The sequence below is a fragment of the Macrobrachium rosenbergii genome, chromosome 11, assembly GCF_040412425.1.
Source record: "Macrobrachium rosenbergii isolate ZJJX-2024 chromosome 11, ASM4041242v1, whole genome shotgun sequence".
Taxonomy (NCBI): domain Eukaryota; kingdom Metazoa; phylum Arthropoda; class Malacostraca; order Decapoda; family Palaemonidae; genus Macrobrachium; species Macrobrachium rosenbergii.
In genome coordinates this window covers 46,803,401-46,819,565 of record NC_089751.1, presented here as the reverse complement: position 1 = coordinate 46,819,565, position 16,165 = coordinate 46,803,401, and the positions used below count along the sequence as shown (strand labels likewise).

The 16,165-nt window shown below is 36.5% G+C and overlaps 1 protein-coding gene across 50 annotated transcripts in view; it reads right to left on the bottom strand.

Annotated features, from left to right (window-relative positions):
* Positions 1 to 12,690: 12,690 nt before the first annotated feature.
* osp (outspread) overlaps positions 12,691 to 16,165 on the bottom strand; it is a 321,240-nt gene continuing 317,765 nt past the window's right edge. For 43 of the 50 annotated variants that reach the window (XM_067111805.1, XM_067111810.1, XM_067111815.1 and 40 more), the window contains 2 exons: positions 15,925 to 16,014; positions 12,691 to 14,689 (listed from right to left, as the gene is read on the bottom strand). In XM_067111805.1, coding sequence (XP_066967906.1) covers positions 14,502 to 14,689; positions 15,925 to 16,014 — 278 coding nt within the window. In that variant the 3' untranslated portion in view covers positions 12,691 to 14,501. The remainder of the gene's footprint in view (positions 14,690 to 15,924; positions 16,015 to 16,165) is intronic. The other 7 variants (XM_067111821.1, XM_067111834.1, XM_067111842.1 and 4 more) reach the window with 2 other exon arrangements.

Sequence of the window (16,165 nt, the reverse complement as noted above, 5' to 3'; positions counted from 1 at the left end):
AACGCCCAGTTGCAGGCTATTTTTTCTCTAAACCAAGGAAGGTTATCTTCATAACCACATCCAGATATGCTTGAGATTTACTCGGTGATCCCCCTGGCTTAGACCCTGTAAGGGAATAGCACTGTCAATGCTCCTCGTGTGATGCACTGTTGGCGTTACTAAAAGCAGTTTTTATCATCACTTTGGCCCCTAGCTGTTCTCACTTTTTAGCATATACTTTAACTCAATTCCTGCTTCCTTCCATTTTGCAGTCCAATCACTCCAACACTTTTTCACTGTCTTAAGCACTGAGTGGCTAACTGTTCCCCAGTGACTGGTATGAGCCTGTTGCCGAATTTTCATAAATCACACCCAGTTCAATCCTTTGGCTTAAAGACATAAACTGTTGGTGACTGAGTTAGACCTTCATACATGAAACATTTTCCCGCTTATATGCTCCACCATTAGGCCCAGGTGTGAAAGTTGTCTTATCTATACACTACCTTGGCCTCATCCTATGCCAATTAAGTATGTGACTGCAAGTTAGCGACTTTTAAAGCTTTAGCAATCCCTAGAACTTTTTGTAATGTGAGGGCTTCTTCCTGCAAAAGTTTTTTTTTTCTTAGTCGTGAGTTTCATTTCTCTGTGATTGCTTTATGATTCCACATCAGAAAACTTATGAGCTAATTTTTTTTTTTACTCTATTGGTAATACTTGTAGAATTTGAATAACACTAGAGGGAAATGATTAATTTTCTATAACGACTTATTACAGTGGCAGATGCTGTGACTACAGTATTTAGAATTCCTTAGGCGTTAGCATATCAAAAGCAGAATGTAGACTGTATATAGCCTAGGATTTTTCCTCTTACTCATGCAGCCTAGTTCTGCTTCAGAGCACCTGCAGCAAGATATTTTTGTTGCTTCTTATTCGTCCATTTTCTATATAAAAACGATCTAACTCACTTTCTGGTCCTCGGTCCAGGTCTGCAGGTGCAAGAGTTACAAGTCATTTGCCTACTTTATCTATGTTTTGCTTCACCTTTAAAGACTGTAATAAATATTAAATAAGTGTAATAATTCTTAGTTCTTTCTACTTCGCTTACATTTTATTTCTTTATTTATATGAACACGCTTTCGACTCGAAATGCAGTACAGTGTAATGGTTTAGGCAAAAGTAAAATTTGGCATAAACATTACCCATGTATTTAGCGAAATGTATAAGGAAGTGTAAAATAACAATGTCCGATCAGAATTTTACATAGCGTGAGGAAAGATTACGTTTTCCATTAAAAGTTGGTAACTATATACCTAAACGAATACATCATCCAATGCAGTCTAAAGGTTACATACTGAAAACACGTCAATACAATGTAGGCTACATGCTTCGGGCGCCTATGTACCTACACTTGTGAATAGGTGATAAATTACATAGCTTTGTATAATGTGATAAATGTAACATAGTTATTCATGAATTATGAGAAAGTAGAATTTTAGTAGTGCACTAAGGGGCTACAGAAGCAAAGATATTTAGTATGAAGAAAATACAGAGTACACGAGAGTATTCTTTTAACATACTTCTCTGTAAAAAAAAAAAAATTACAAGCTTCATAAGATACATGTAGTAGTGAGGGTTTTGCACAAATTTAGATATAAATTCTAAACTGCAACCTGGTCCCCAGCGTAGGTCCACAATCATCTGTAGGTAGGCAACTTGAATGATTTGCATGATTTTGTTTCTGAGTCTTTGTGCAATACATGTGGTTGCCTTGCCTTGCCTTGTCTCTTGCAATTTTTATTTAATCTGTTCTTTCTAATTATATATATAATTAAAGGGAACAGATTAAATACAGCTGGCAAGAGACAAGGAAAGATAACCACATGTACTGCACAAAGACTGGAAGTTCCCGTATCAACAATAGAAATAAAATCATACCGAATACGGTAACCAATAACTACAGATGCTAGTAGACCTGAGATTAAGACCAAGTTGCAGTTTGGAATTTAGATTTAATGTGTGCAAAACTTTCACTACTACATGCTCCTCGTAAAACTTGTAAGTTTATTATTTACACAAAAGTGTAGTAAAAAAAAAAACGCTTCTGTAGCCCCGTAGTTACGTAGTACGCTCATGAAATTTTAAGTACCCATGATTCAAGAGTAATAATATTTATCACTGCATATATATATATGTCGTTTTATCACCTCTTTATAGGTGTAGGTACATAGGTTTAAGGGCTTCTAAAGCGTGTACGTGCATTGTAATGAAATGTTTTTGGTTTGTATCCCCTTACGTGTTGACAGTGTTCGGTGTTAACACGAGTCCCGTTTCGGTAGGCGACAACGCTTAAGGAAACATTTCTCATGTAAGTTATAACTCTGATCTTACATTGTTATTTAATGTCTTAGCAATAGTGTGTTTTACTTCATTCTCGCCAAATACGGTGGTAATTTATAGCAGGTCTGTGTAAAATTTCACTGGAAACCATTAGGCCTAGGCCAATTATATTCCCATCGGGAAAACATGATTTTCGTATATCATCAAAGTTCATATCGTGGTTATGAAATGAGTAGTTTTAGTGATAGTGGACCCCTTTCCCTTAGGGTAAATCATAAAATTGTGGGAATCACAGTGTTAAACCCGGGTTTTAGGGTTGGGGAAAACAAAAGTGAAATAGGCCTAGGCCTAAGGATGGATATTAGCATAGCTTAGGTGAAATGTTTACTCTAAACCGTTATAGTATTGATTTCCGACTTGAAAATATAATTTTCATGTGTTATAATGTGTGCTTTGAATGTTTGACATTGGTTTTGTTAGCAGATAAATGGCTGCAGAGACATTAGACCCAACCTTTATAGCCTATCTATCTATCCTACTATTCGAGGGACCACAGGGTAAAAGTTCGTTTCCGGTCCCAACTCCAATTCCACATGAGGGCTAGTACTAAACATGGTGAAACAGTGGTTTGTGTGTACTATTTCGCTGTGTTTAGTACTAGCCCCAGGTGGGTCAAATGTATTTTGCCCTGTCTGGTACTATCCCCTGGGGGATTAAATGTCCCGGTAATTCTAAGCCGGCTGTCCGCGGTGAGCTAGACTATGGCAATTGACGTTTTCCTATGTTATTTTACTTCCTTTAGAAGAATTTAAAGTAATATTTTGTCGGCCGGCTGTAACTAAGCTGTCATTGACCTTTGAAGACTACGCGGCTTGAATTGCCCAAGGCAGGTAGGTCTAAGCCAGCATTCGCTGGCAATCCCCCTCCATAGCTAATACGGCAAAATTGTAACCAGGAAGCACATCTAAAAATACCAACATAACGTACCCTAGAGGTGTTTACTGGTTACAATTTTGCCATATTAGCTATGGAGGTGGGGGGGGCTTGGCGCGGAATGCCGGCTTAGTCCTACCCTGCGTTAGGTAATTCAAGTTGTGTAGTCTTCAAAGGTCAATTACAGTTTAGTTACAGCCGGCCGACAAAATATTACTTTAAATTCTTGTAAAGCAAGTAAAATAACATAGAAAAATGCCAATTGCCACAGTCTAGCTCACCGCGGACAGCCGGCTTAGAATTACCAATATTAGTTTGCAAGAATTATCAAAAGAAATAATAAAAGTCGAGTAGGGATGTTTGGGCTGAAAACGAACATTATCCAACCATAGTGGAGAACCAGGGTTTTGGGTACACAAAATGAGTAAAATGCGATGATTGATTTAAGCTAACCTAACTAAGGGGCCACATCCTTACTTAGGCCTAGACTGTCTACCTAACCTTATCTGGGATGCCTAGACTTAGACCCTGTACTTATCCAAACCTAGAGGGGCATGTTCTTATCTATCCAGGGGACTTTGCCCCCCTGAATCCCCTTAAGTAACCTAACCTAGTATGCTGGATCTCTGCTAAAGCCTAGAGTCCTAGACCTATTAAGGTCCTCACTTAGCACAAGACCCACCACCTAATCTAACATGGGATGCTGCAAATGAATGATATAAAGCTGTAACGTAACCAACCACACCTAACCTAACCTCACGCATATGGCCCTTACCCTAGTGCATGATATTAATTTGAAACATTCAGAATTTCAATTGTAATTAACAGTAGCATTGACATCTTCATACTGATGAGGATTTTCCCGTAAATGTTGAAAGTTGCTGGATGTTAGACAGTGGAGGGTTCACCAGTGTTTTGCAGATAAACTTTCAAGGTGAAAGTTGATTTATGAATATAACTTAGCTAACACCTTGGTTGAAATTTACTTGGTTCTTTGAAATATTTAGTTTCCTCAGCTATTTTTCTGTAGTCTTCAGTTTATTAAGGCATTCTTGCATTATCCATATAGTGGTGAACATTAGATTTTTAATACTCCATTTCAGAGTGTGTTTTCAGTATAAACCCATTCCTTCAGAAACTGGAATTGATCCGGTTTGCAGAAGGCAGAGGGTCAGATTAATTAGTGAAGGTAGATCCCCAGTTACGATGTTTCATTTTGCGATAATTTAAGTTTGTGATGGGGTTAGCAGTTCTTCCGATGGTTTTGAAATTACAGTGTGATGCTGAAACTACAATATTGAAAATGTATAAAATTTTGTGCGTGACGGGCACAGGCAGCAGCATATGATGGCGTCGTGAACTTCTTGGAGTTTTAGTTTCGTATTTTTATGTTTATGATACAGTAATTCATATTTCAGCAAAGGATATGTATGTACAGTACTGAGGGAGAGAGAGAGAGAGAGAGACGTTACGTATATCTTAGTTTAACCAGACCACTGAGCTGATTAACAGCTCTCCTAGGGCTGGCCCCGAAGGATTAGATTTATTTTACGTGGCTAAGAACCAACTGTTTACCTAGCAACGGGACCTACAGCACATTGTGGAATCCGAACCACATTATGACGAGAAATGAATTTCTGTCACCAGAAATAAATTCCTCTAATTCTTCACTGGCCGGTCGGAGAGTCGAACGCTGGGCCAACAGCATGCTAGCCGAGAGCTCTACCCACCATTCCAACTCTACCCACCACTTGAGAGAGAGAGAGAGAGAGAGAGAGAGAGAGAGAGAGAGTTTACATTGGTAAATAAACAAATTGGCGGGAAACAGCTGTATTATGATTTTGAGGGATTTTATTTTACATAAAGTATGTTACTTTACCTTTGTATACTGTACCCGTTTTACACATATGTTCAGAAATAATAATACAGGCAGTCGCTGGTTTACGATGGGTCTGGCTTACGATGTTTCAAGGTTATGACACTTTTCAAATATATTCATCAGAAATTATTTCCCAGTTTACAACGCATGTTCCGGGGTTACGACGCCGATCTGACAGAAGAAATATGGCTCCAAAACGGCAGAATAATAAAAATTTTGAGGGTTTTTTTTGATGAAAAACTCAATAAAAATGCAGTTTATATCGCTTTCAATGCACCAAAAGCATTAAAAGTAAGGTTTTCTTTGGATTTTTTACGACTTTCAACGATTTTTCGGTTTACGACGCGGCGTAAGAACGGAACCCCTGTTGTAAACCGGGGACTGCTAGTAAATATTCCATTAATACATTCGTTTCTTTTAGCAACAAAAAAAAGTTATTTTGTTAATTCTTTCAGTAGTAGGCTGAATCAGCTGATTATGAGAATCACTTTTTTGCCACTGGCAGGACAATTTTTTTCATACATGTTACGATGATAATGAAAGTATATCTGTTGGGTACTATTATTAGTGTAACACCCGATAGCTTACACATTTTTATCTCTTGTATGGTACTGCAATATGGTAACAACTGATAAGGAAGTTGCCATATAAAAATACATTAATGGTCACGAAACTATAGTAGGCTGTGGGTAGTGTAGGCTAGGCTAATTTCAAGTGTTTTTTTTTTTTTTTTTTTTTTTTTTTTCTTCAAGAAATTATGGGGTTTTGTAATGTAACCCCCATCGTAACTGGGGAAATACCTGTACCAGTGATATTTCAATTTAAACAAAAATTCCATGCAGTAATTTCAACAGAATAGATTCTTAGTCAAAAGTCCTGAGAAATATTGCTCACAAACAATTTATGAAATCCAAGAAAATATTTTCCGTGTCATGTACTATACCAACTTTCATCAGGTTTGCATAATCGCTTGTTAATTAGAACAAGTTGATTAGTGTCATTAACCCAAATTATTATTACACATTATAGGTATTGGCAAAAATTCCTGTACTGTTCATGGAAATTTTTTCTTAAACTGTTTTGAATATTAGATTTTATAATTTATTTTTCTAATACAAAAGCCAAAAGAATGATATTAACTAGATTTATATAAGCAATCCAAATAATGAGGCTTAAAACTTTACAAAATGAATTTTACATACAGTAGTCATTTTATTGATAAATTCCTCTTAAAATGAATATTGTTCATATCTTGGTAAGGAGAAACCTTAGGGGCTGCTCATAAGAGTAAGAGACTGTGCCAGTACTGCTTGCTTAATCTAAAACTACAGACAGAAGATACTGAGTAGCTTAAAAACTAAGCCCTTAATAGCAAATTTAGAATTCAGTCCAGTTTTCTTTTATACTTAATTTTATCTTTCCCCACTGTGCTTTTTTAGACTTCGATCCCTTTCATCTAGCCAGAAAACTTATCTACTCTTCTCAAACTTTAAATATTATCCCTGCATTACATTCCTGTACTGTAGAGCATACTACCCAGAATTTATTGATGCAGCCTGTACTATGATACCTTCTGATTGGTACCACCTTGCGGAGACTTACAGGTTCTGCTACACTCTTGCATTGAGCCCCATCTACCAGACCATTCATTATGTCAGTTAAGACAGGCGCATACAAGAGCCGATTTCCCCTCTTCCCCTATATGAATGACTGAGAAACTGACACTCAAAGGGGCATATAGACAGCTTTGATTCTGTGACAGATCCTCCTCCCAAGGATAAGTATTCATATAGCCTATAAAGACGGGTTTGCATCCTTGTGGGAATATGTCAAGTTTTAAGGATATGGTAATTCACATTTTTCCTAGATATACAAACCTGAACATGCTGCCCAGATTAACAAACTGTAACCCTGCCCCACCTTCTGTTTTTGTATATAAATCTCTGTCAACTTCTTTTGTATTCAGTGTGAACTTGAAAATGTAGAATACACTACGAAAGTACTTGTTCAAAGTCCTGGTTTTCACTCACCTTCCGACGTGGACTTAGTGATATTCTCAAGCACGCGTTCCTTCGTGCTACATTGGACCTGAATATATGGTATAATCCCACCTCTATCACCCTGCAATTGGCCTACTGGTGAAGAGAAACTATGCCGTGGCTACTGTGTGACATGTAGTTACCAGTAACCTCCTCACAAGGGAGACTGCAAGTTTGAAATCGTGCTTCCAAGTTTCAGCTGGTCCTAATTGTGCCAGAGGTGGGGCAAGGCCAAACAGCTGATTTGTGCAAAGAGAAAGTCAGGAAAATTTGTTTGAAATATCACAAAAGAAAAAATCAGAAAAAAGGATAAATTGCTCATTAAAACGAATGTCCTCTTCAAATGGAGGCTTATCGTCCTTGGAAAAGAAATAATTCTGATTTGACATGAAAAATGATATCCAGCTTAGACCTGTTGCTGAGAATGTTACACCTCAGATAATAATTGTTTCATTAAGAGAATTCCTTTGGGGTGCATCTTAAGAATATAAAATGGTCGGCTACTCTCATGCTTGCATTTTGCATTTTTTAGCACAGACTCAAGAGTGTCCCCTTTTGGTAAAACAGATGTCTGTGACACATTGTTGAAAAGAAAAGGCAGCCAGTTTAGTTGGTATTTTTGGCAGTAAGCAGGGTAATCAGGAATTATTTCAGAATCGTGTATTTAACCATGTTCGTCATTGACTTATTGATCCAGTGGTTTTTTTTTTTTTTTTTTTTTTTTTTTTTTTTTTTTAAACTATAGATTACTGTACTTAGTTTCCAAGTTTTCTGCTGTTTATTTTAAGTTAGCTAGAAGTAGTTTTGCACATGTTGGTGATTGGTAATTACCATGCAGTTTCTATAAATCTCATATTATTTATGAAGTTTTGAACACCTGTTGGCAAAACATCTGAATGCCTGTGGGCAAAAATAATCATTTGCTCCTCAGTTTGAAGTTGGCTTTTGAAATAGTTGTGAGTCCCAGTTTGCAGATTTAGATGGATGGAGCATTTCTTAGCAGTATTATTTAACTTTGATATATTATGAATAGTTGTTGATGGACTCTAGTGTTTACAGGAATTTATTCTTTTGAGTTAAACCATAACAAAATTTAATGTATTATTGTTAGTAGATCTAGTACATTGGATGTGCAATGTATTATTGTTAGTAGATCTTGTACATTAGATTTGCCCTTTCATGGATAATAATGTTTAAGTGCTGTACATTTAAGATTTCTAGTTGTCATTCACTATTGAGAAACATGTCCCCTGCATTATATATACTAACAATAAAAATAGGAAACGGAAACATAAGGACCCTCAATCATATTGTAAAGGAAGAGGTAGAAAATGTATTCTAGAGATATGAACTGGATGGGGGTCATGTGTATATTTATTCAGGAAGAGCAGATGATATTGGTAATGGAGTAGGCTTGACTTCAGCATGAAATGCAGAAAAGGCACTAACCTGTTATTGTTCCTCTCATGCTCATGTCCTCCAGTAAGGGTTAATTAATTTGGGGTTGAGTCTTCACTTGGCGTATACCTGAAAGAGGATTGTTGGTATGGAATCCAGGAAGGTGTATTGATTACTATTCGTTGAAGATTCCATTACCTTTCACTTTATGCTCGCTTTAATAAGGGACCATCTGCGAAGGTACAGCAGACTGTTACCTCTTGCCATCTTTATGACATGTTCTTATTCCCCACTACCTAGGGAAGTGAAGTATTCACACACTTACCCACCCATCACACAGTAGCATCACCCCTGCCAGAGGATTTGGGGAACTCTGACTTTCATTGGTAGTTATGTGGTACAGGTCTTTCCTTTGGGAAGGAAGCATCGACTTTCTTTTCTTCTGACATGAAACCCAAACTTGTTATTTTGCTTGTCATTATCTCAGCCCTATGACAGCTTCATCTTCCTTGTCAGGCTTTCTTCATATGGCATTGATGCTAATCCATTAGACTTCTCTATAGCCGTCAGGATATTTTCTTCCATTCGTCCTCTGGAAGCAATTAGGGATCTCTCCCTGCATTCTTTGGATTTCATCCAAGTGTTCTTAAACTCTCATGGCTTCTTCAGCTTGGCTCCAGAATATGTAAAATGTCACGATTCATTTCAATCTGCCTTACAGTTACCAAACCTAATTCTGTCTCTGAGATTTTAGGGGGTTCTTGGTCCTCTGCTGAAAAGGCTCTGATAGAAAAACTAGATAAAATACCTTGCTTTAAACAGAATTAGCAGTCTTTTACAAGGGAAAGCCATGGTTTGCACTCTTTTTGCACAGGGCTCAAAGTTACTTCTCACCTCGTTCGGGAAACTTTGTTTTTAAGGATTGTGGGCAGGGTCCTGACAGACAGAATTCCTCCCTCTGTCTACTAGAGAACTCATGTAGGCCCCTGGATGCTTTCTCCATGGTGGTTCTTAACCTTTGTATAGATTTCCCAGTTCATTTTGGACAAGTGTACATCTTGCTTAAAGGCCACCACAAAAGTTCAGGTATACTGGGGCAGGTTGCCGGCACATGCAGACTTTTGCAGGCATACCATCACCACTAACAATACAGGATTTTTCATCTCTCTCTGCATCAGCCATGGCATCAACAGACAATGCTTTGGAAAAATAACTGTCTTGCCGATAGCAACAAAAAGTAGTAAACGGCTAAAAATTACGTCCAGTTATTCATTAATATATGATGTAAACAGTAAATGAACATGCGTAGCCTAATATAGTTTCATTTTGCTCCATTAGTTTGTTGATTATTATTTTGTTATAGTTTTTAAAATTGAATTACACACATGATGCATAATCTTGAATACATAGTTGCATATATGCCTATTCTTGTTTTACATTACTGTGCTGTATTTGAACATTTATTCTCATTTATAAACTGACTTGCATATAGTATGGTTTATAACCATGAATAAACATACAGTACTTGGGCATACACGGACACTGTCCTTGTCAGCAGCAGAATCAATCTCCTGTAATTTTTCTGCTAATTTAAAATATGCAGCTTTCTTATGCTATGATAGCAAGGCAATGCAGTCTGCTCCCTTTTGCTTGGTTTTCTAGCTAAAAATGAGAACCCATCACATCCCTGGCCCCGCTCTTTTTCAATTCCGAGTTTATCGGATATCTTAGGCATGGAAGAAGAGGGAGAGCCGTGTCCCGTTCGTGCCTTCCGTTATTATTTACATCGAACAGAGAAGATTAGAGGCCAGTTTGGTAATCTCTGGTGTTCGGTTAAAAACCCTTCTAGACCCCTTTCGAAGAACGCCATTTCATTTTTCTTGAGGGATCTCATAGTTGAGGCACACTCTCAATTAGCAGAAACAGACTTAACACTTTTGAAAGTTAAAGCGCACGAGGTTAGAGCAGTGGCTACTTCGGTAGCGTTCAAACACAATCTTTCACTCTCAGCCATCTTGGAGGCAACACATTGGAAGTGCAAGTCGGTGTTCGCAATGCATTATTTGCGGGATGTGGAGACGATTTATGATAATTGCAGTACCCTAGGACCTGTGTCCGTAGCTGGCGTTGTGATGGGTGAGGAAGTGTAGGAAGTCTCCCTTCCTTTCGTTTCCTCTACGCCTTGAAAATGGTGTTGAGTTTTGGGGAGCCTAGGAGGGTACGATGTACCTGGAGTGCCCACTAGTTTTTTATGTGTTGGGTAGTGGTCTTGTTTTTATTTTTAATCATTGTTTAATTATGGCATAGGTGACTTTGTTGTTCTGTTTTTTTATTGTGGTTGTGGTACTGTGCCCAGGGCAGGGGCAGCTATTTATGCTTTGGTGGCCTTCAGTGTACAGCTTTGTTGCAAAGCTTAACCTTACACTTCATCAGCCATTGGAGTACTCCTTCGCTGCGAAGTGTCCCAATTAAGTAGAGGCGCTTCTGGCCATGCTGCCACGCCACTACAGGTGAGATGAGCGCCACCAGAGGCAGTATCTACCTGCAGCAGCTCTCTCATCAGGTAAGGAACAACTAATTATCTTATTGATTTTAGAGTAAGATTTTGCCCATGATTCCCCTCCTCCTTTCAATGTGGAATCAGCTAAGCAATTACTGAGTAAGTTACATATATAAAAATGACATTTTTATAATAAAATAAAGTTTTATATATACTTACCCAGTAATTATGGATGAAGCCCACCCGCCTCCACGCACATGGACTCTTTTTTTTTTTTTGCATAAACAAATTGTCATGTTGGCAGTGTTGTTCCTCTTTTGTACCCTGAAAGTGGGCAGGGCATAGTCACCTAATACAAACAAAAGAATCGCTACTGCGAATTCAGAGTTCTAACTGCCGTTTGAGTAGAAACTCTTGGCTAAATAATTACTGGGTAAGTATATATAAAACTTTATTTTATTATAAAAATGTCATTATTATAAATATACTATGAATTTGAAATCCACATTATTAAAAAAATACATAAATCTAGTGCATCATTAATTTAGGTATAAAAACTAGTGCATCATTAATTTAGGTATAAACACTTTTTAATTCAGTAAAGTTTGGCACTGTTTGTTTCTAACTGGAACGTACTCCCCATCCTAAGATGGGAAGGGAACTGAGCGACTAAAGTGGCCTCCCCACACTAACATTCAGCCGTGCCTGCTCGGGTCATTTTGACGTAGGCATATCATATGAGATGAACTATTTGCTCAGGTCGCCTGTACAGGCAGAAAAACTACAGAGGTTGTTCACATTAATATTCAGGTGTGCCTGAAGAGTCAGCTGTGCAGGCAGACCTGCACAAGTTTACCTGAATGTTAGTGGCAGCCTTAAGGTATATGATTGAGCTGAGGTTAGTAAAAGGATGCCTGGATTCAGTGTCTTCTCCCCTTTTTTGCTCTTCCCAGGAGTCAGCGTTTCCCTGACAATTCTGGGTGGATGTTTGATGGTCTCCCTAGCTTTTCATTAGAAATGGAAGCTTTTGGGAATAGACAAAAGCTTGCAACCTTGCATGATGTACATTTTTTGGAATACCTGTAGTCCCAGTCAATTCTGCCTAAAAGTAAATAAAAGACTATTATAATCCCACCTTAACCAAAACCAAAACCACACAGTCTCAGTTTGCCAAGAACAACCTTATTACTGTATTAATAAGCTCCATTAACCATATTGAACAATTTTTTTTTTCTTTACCAATTCTGCTGCAAATGAACAGTTGCCAGTATACTGTATTGTCAAGAAAATTTTTCTCTATTTATAATTAGCATTTGTTCACACATGGTGGCATATTTGGTACCAAGTTCTAATTAGGGTAATGTATTGCCTGCCATCTGTGTATTTTTTCCAGAATGATGAAAGCCTATGAATGTTATATGGTAATCATAATAGGCAGAAAATTATGTAAATATCAGTGAAACTCGTGTTAGAAAATGAAATCTAAAAACTTTTTCATTTGTGTGTATCTCAGTCTAAAGCAAATTGTAGTACTTTACTAATTGTCTGTAATCAATGCTAACATTTTCATTCATTAATGATCATTTTCCCATAAAAAAAGGTACTTTCAGCAGTAAAAAAATTAATGTCTTCAGTTATTTTATTTAAAATATATATATAGACATTTTGTTCATTCATAAACCTTTTTATATAACTACCAGATAGCTGTACAGAACATGTACAAAATGCTGGATTACTAGTTATTAGTAAGCAATATACTTTTAAACAATATACACATCCCCATTAGTCTTATACAACAACATACAGTACAGTGATACCAAAAATGTCTCAACATCTCATTCCTTGCAAAAAAAAAAAAAAAAATGGCATTTGGCCATATAAATAAATCAATAAATTAATTTTTACCTTGGGTATACATTATACAAACCATATAACAAACTTAGGCTCAAAATCTCAGCTTTATAACAAATAATTTTTAGTTAAAAACACCATACAATTCACTTTTTAAAAAATAGTCTATTACTTGCCCCTTTAAATTTGGCTCACAGATAAATGTATTCTTAAGTTACAAATTAATTTCATTCAGTGTCGGATGATTATATCCTTAAATACAGTATGAATATTTTCACTAAAAAAAAATTATTAAATGATTATAAAAAGAATTACAATAATACAAACAAAAAGGTAACTGGCATTATTAGCTTAAAATTGGTTATCATTTGTCAAGTGTGTTTTAGATATCTTTTGGATATGTACCAATAATATACATAAATAATTAAAATACTTTAATGTACACAATTAAATTGTGAGTAATGAACAGAAAGTAAAAGGTTATAATTTTACATTAAAACAAAACAAAAGATGGGTGTTTCAATTCATTCACATCATACAGATTTGATTATCATGAAAGCAGAATGGACTCACTTTTTGTTAAATTCAACATGCCATATTGTAAACCATAAATCAACAAGGGAACAACTATTACATTTATCATGACACTGCATGCTAAAGAGATGGCTGTGTTGGGAAATATCAAAATTATTGCTTTGGCTTTCAGAATTCCCAGAAACACTAACTGACCTCTCTTTGTTGGTAGTTTCTTTATTCTCAGATGAAATATTTTCATCTGTACTCTTCAATAAGGCTTGGTTAGGAGTTTTATTAGCACCTTTAAGTAACACTGGAGGTATACTAGGCTTAACTGTAACTACTTTCTTTCGGCGCAAAGTAACAGTGTTTCCAGCAGATCCATGACTTTTTGGTTTAACGTCAGCCTTATCAGAATTGCTTCCTTTTCCTTGGCTGGTTACAGTGGAAGACACTCTTCCTTTCCTAACAGGAGCTGGAGATCCTTTAGGAGATGAAACTCCTTTAACGGAAGAGACATCCACTATATGAGGGGGACTTCCCTCTCTCGTTTTTAAAATAGAGGCTTTAGTTCCTCGCATGTATGACTTTAACGCCCCAGCAGGAAGAGATTTTCGTGAAGAAGAACCTCTAGCTAAAGGAGAACCTTCACTCTGCATATTTATGTTACAGTCCTTTTGATACAAATCACTAACTCTCTCCATTAAAGATGAAAACTCATGATCTGTAGCAGCATCTGCTCCAGACACACTGTCATCCCAAATTACATGTTGCTCACTTGCCCGACGAAAAGGATTATGCTTTCCCTTCTGTACATCACTGACAACATCTGTGCAACGAGCAACTGTGTTTCGCCGCACGAGAGGAGGAATTACCTTTGAGTCACGCCGACTAAATCTCCGAACCATTTTCTGTACAACACCTGGACCTTGACTTTTGCCAACCCCAATGTTTTCTGCTACACCTGACACACAATCGCTTTCTTCATGTCCTTCTTCCCATACTGCTTCTAGAATTGGCACATCTTCATATTCCGCTTGATCTAGATGTGACTCTTCTGTATCTTTACTTAAACATTCTCCATGTACGGAGCTGGAGTTTCGAAAACTTTCTTCCGTGATGCAACCATCCCTGCTAGGGGGGAGGGGAGGTCTGCTGTCATTTGTACTGGCGGCCCCGTTCCCCCCAGAGAGGGGCCAACCGATAAAAAAGACGAGAATCCAGATAGACGTGGGCAACTAGGGGAACGCATCAGCTCTGCAAAATAATGTATAAAATATTTTTAAATTTCAGTGATATAAGTATTCATTTGTTAGTTTTAACTAATATTTGTTTGACATGTAAGCAGACTTCATTATCGCCACAATTCCATTAGCAATTACAGTATCAGATTCTACATCAGCCAGCTTCATTATTGTTTAATTCAATAACAAAATTAATACACCCAGCCATACCACTATGAGTAACTTGGTATTACACTGTAATAATATATATCTTGTCATCTATTTTAGTACACTTGCTTTGATTGCATCAATGAGAAAAAATACTTTATTAAAATTTTAAATGATTTTGAAATATAAAAAATAGTTTAATTCAATAACAAAATTAATACACCCAGCCATACCACTATGAGTAACTTGGTATTACACTGTAATAATATATATCTTGTCATCTATTTTAGTACACTTGCTTTGATTGCATCAATGACAAAAAATACTTTATTAAAATTTTAAATGATTTTGAAATATAAAAAATAATAGTTTACAGTACTTTGAAAACTCCTTTTTGCATAAAAAAATTATTAAGCATATTTACCTAGCTTATGTCAAGGGTAGGTAATGTACACAAATTAGTCTGTTCCAAGATTAATACTTTTAACCTTCATCCAGGATTCAAAGTCTTTCAAGTTTAAAAATTTTACTGTGCCTAAAGGTTTATAAATATTCAGTTTATGTATTTTCACAACTAATTTCAAAATCATGCCCTCAAAATTCTATGTAGATTTACTATGAGGGTACATAGGAATACATTGGATGAAATAACAAGGCTCTGATTCCAAATGGGCTTAATGCATGTAATAAACTTAATTTTTTTTCTTAGTACATGCAGTACATACCATGCAAACAAACTCTTAATCTGGTATAATCAGACAACAGTGGTGGTGTGGATTCTCTTCAAGCAAAGGCTAATGTTGAACTTACTTTGGATGACCTAATTTGTTCTTTGTACTTTTACACAAGTGTGCAAGTATAGGCGCACATTAGTGTTAAAAACTTTACCTTCATATTCAATCATAAAATATACGCTTACAGGATTAAACTTTCACACGCAATAATTTCTCTAGCATTAAATTAAGTATTTTTAAATACAGTATCTCAGAAGAAGTGACTTGACAGAAGAAACAGAAATAACCTGTTACTAACAAACACTATGCTCTATGAAAATTACAAAAATCTAAGGTTTTTCTGAGGTAAACCAAATACAGTTATTACCTTTACCTCTTGTTGCACTTAAACTTGACCCTCGCCGTAATTGTGATTTATCCTCTGTAACACTGGAAGGGTCTGTGCTCCCGCATTGTTCTGTAAAGTACATTGAAGTGAGATGTTCTGCTTATTCATGAGTGACTCAGTTAATATTCAGTAATTGTTTTAATACTACCTAACCACTTTACAATTCTATCGGGTATATATGAATTATAAACTTACAAGGGTAAAATTGTATATATTGTCT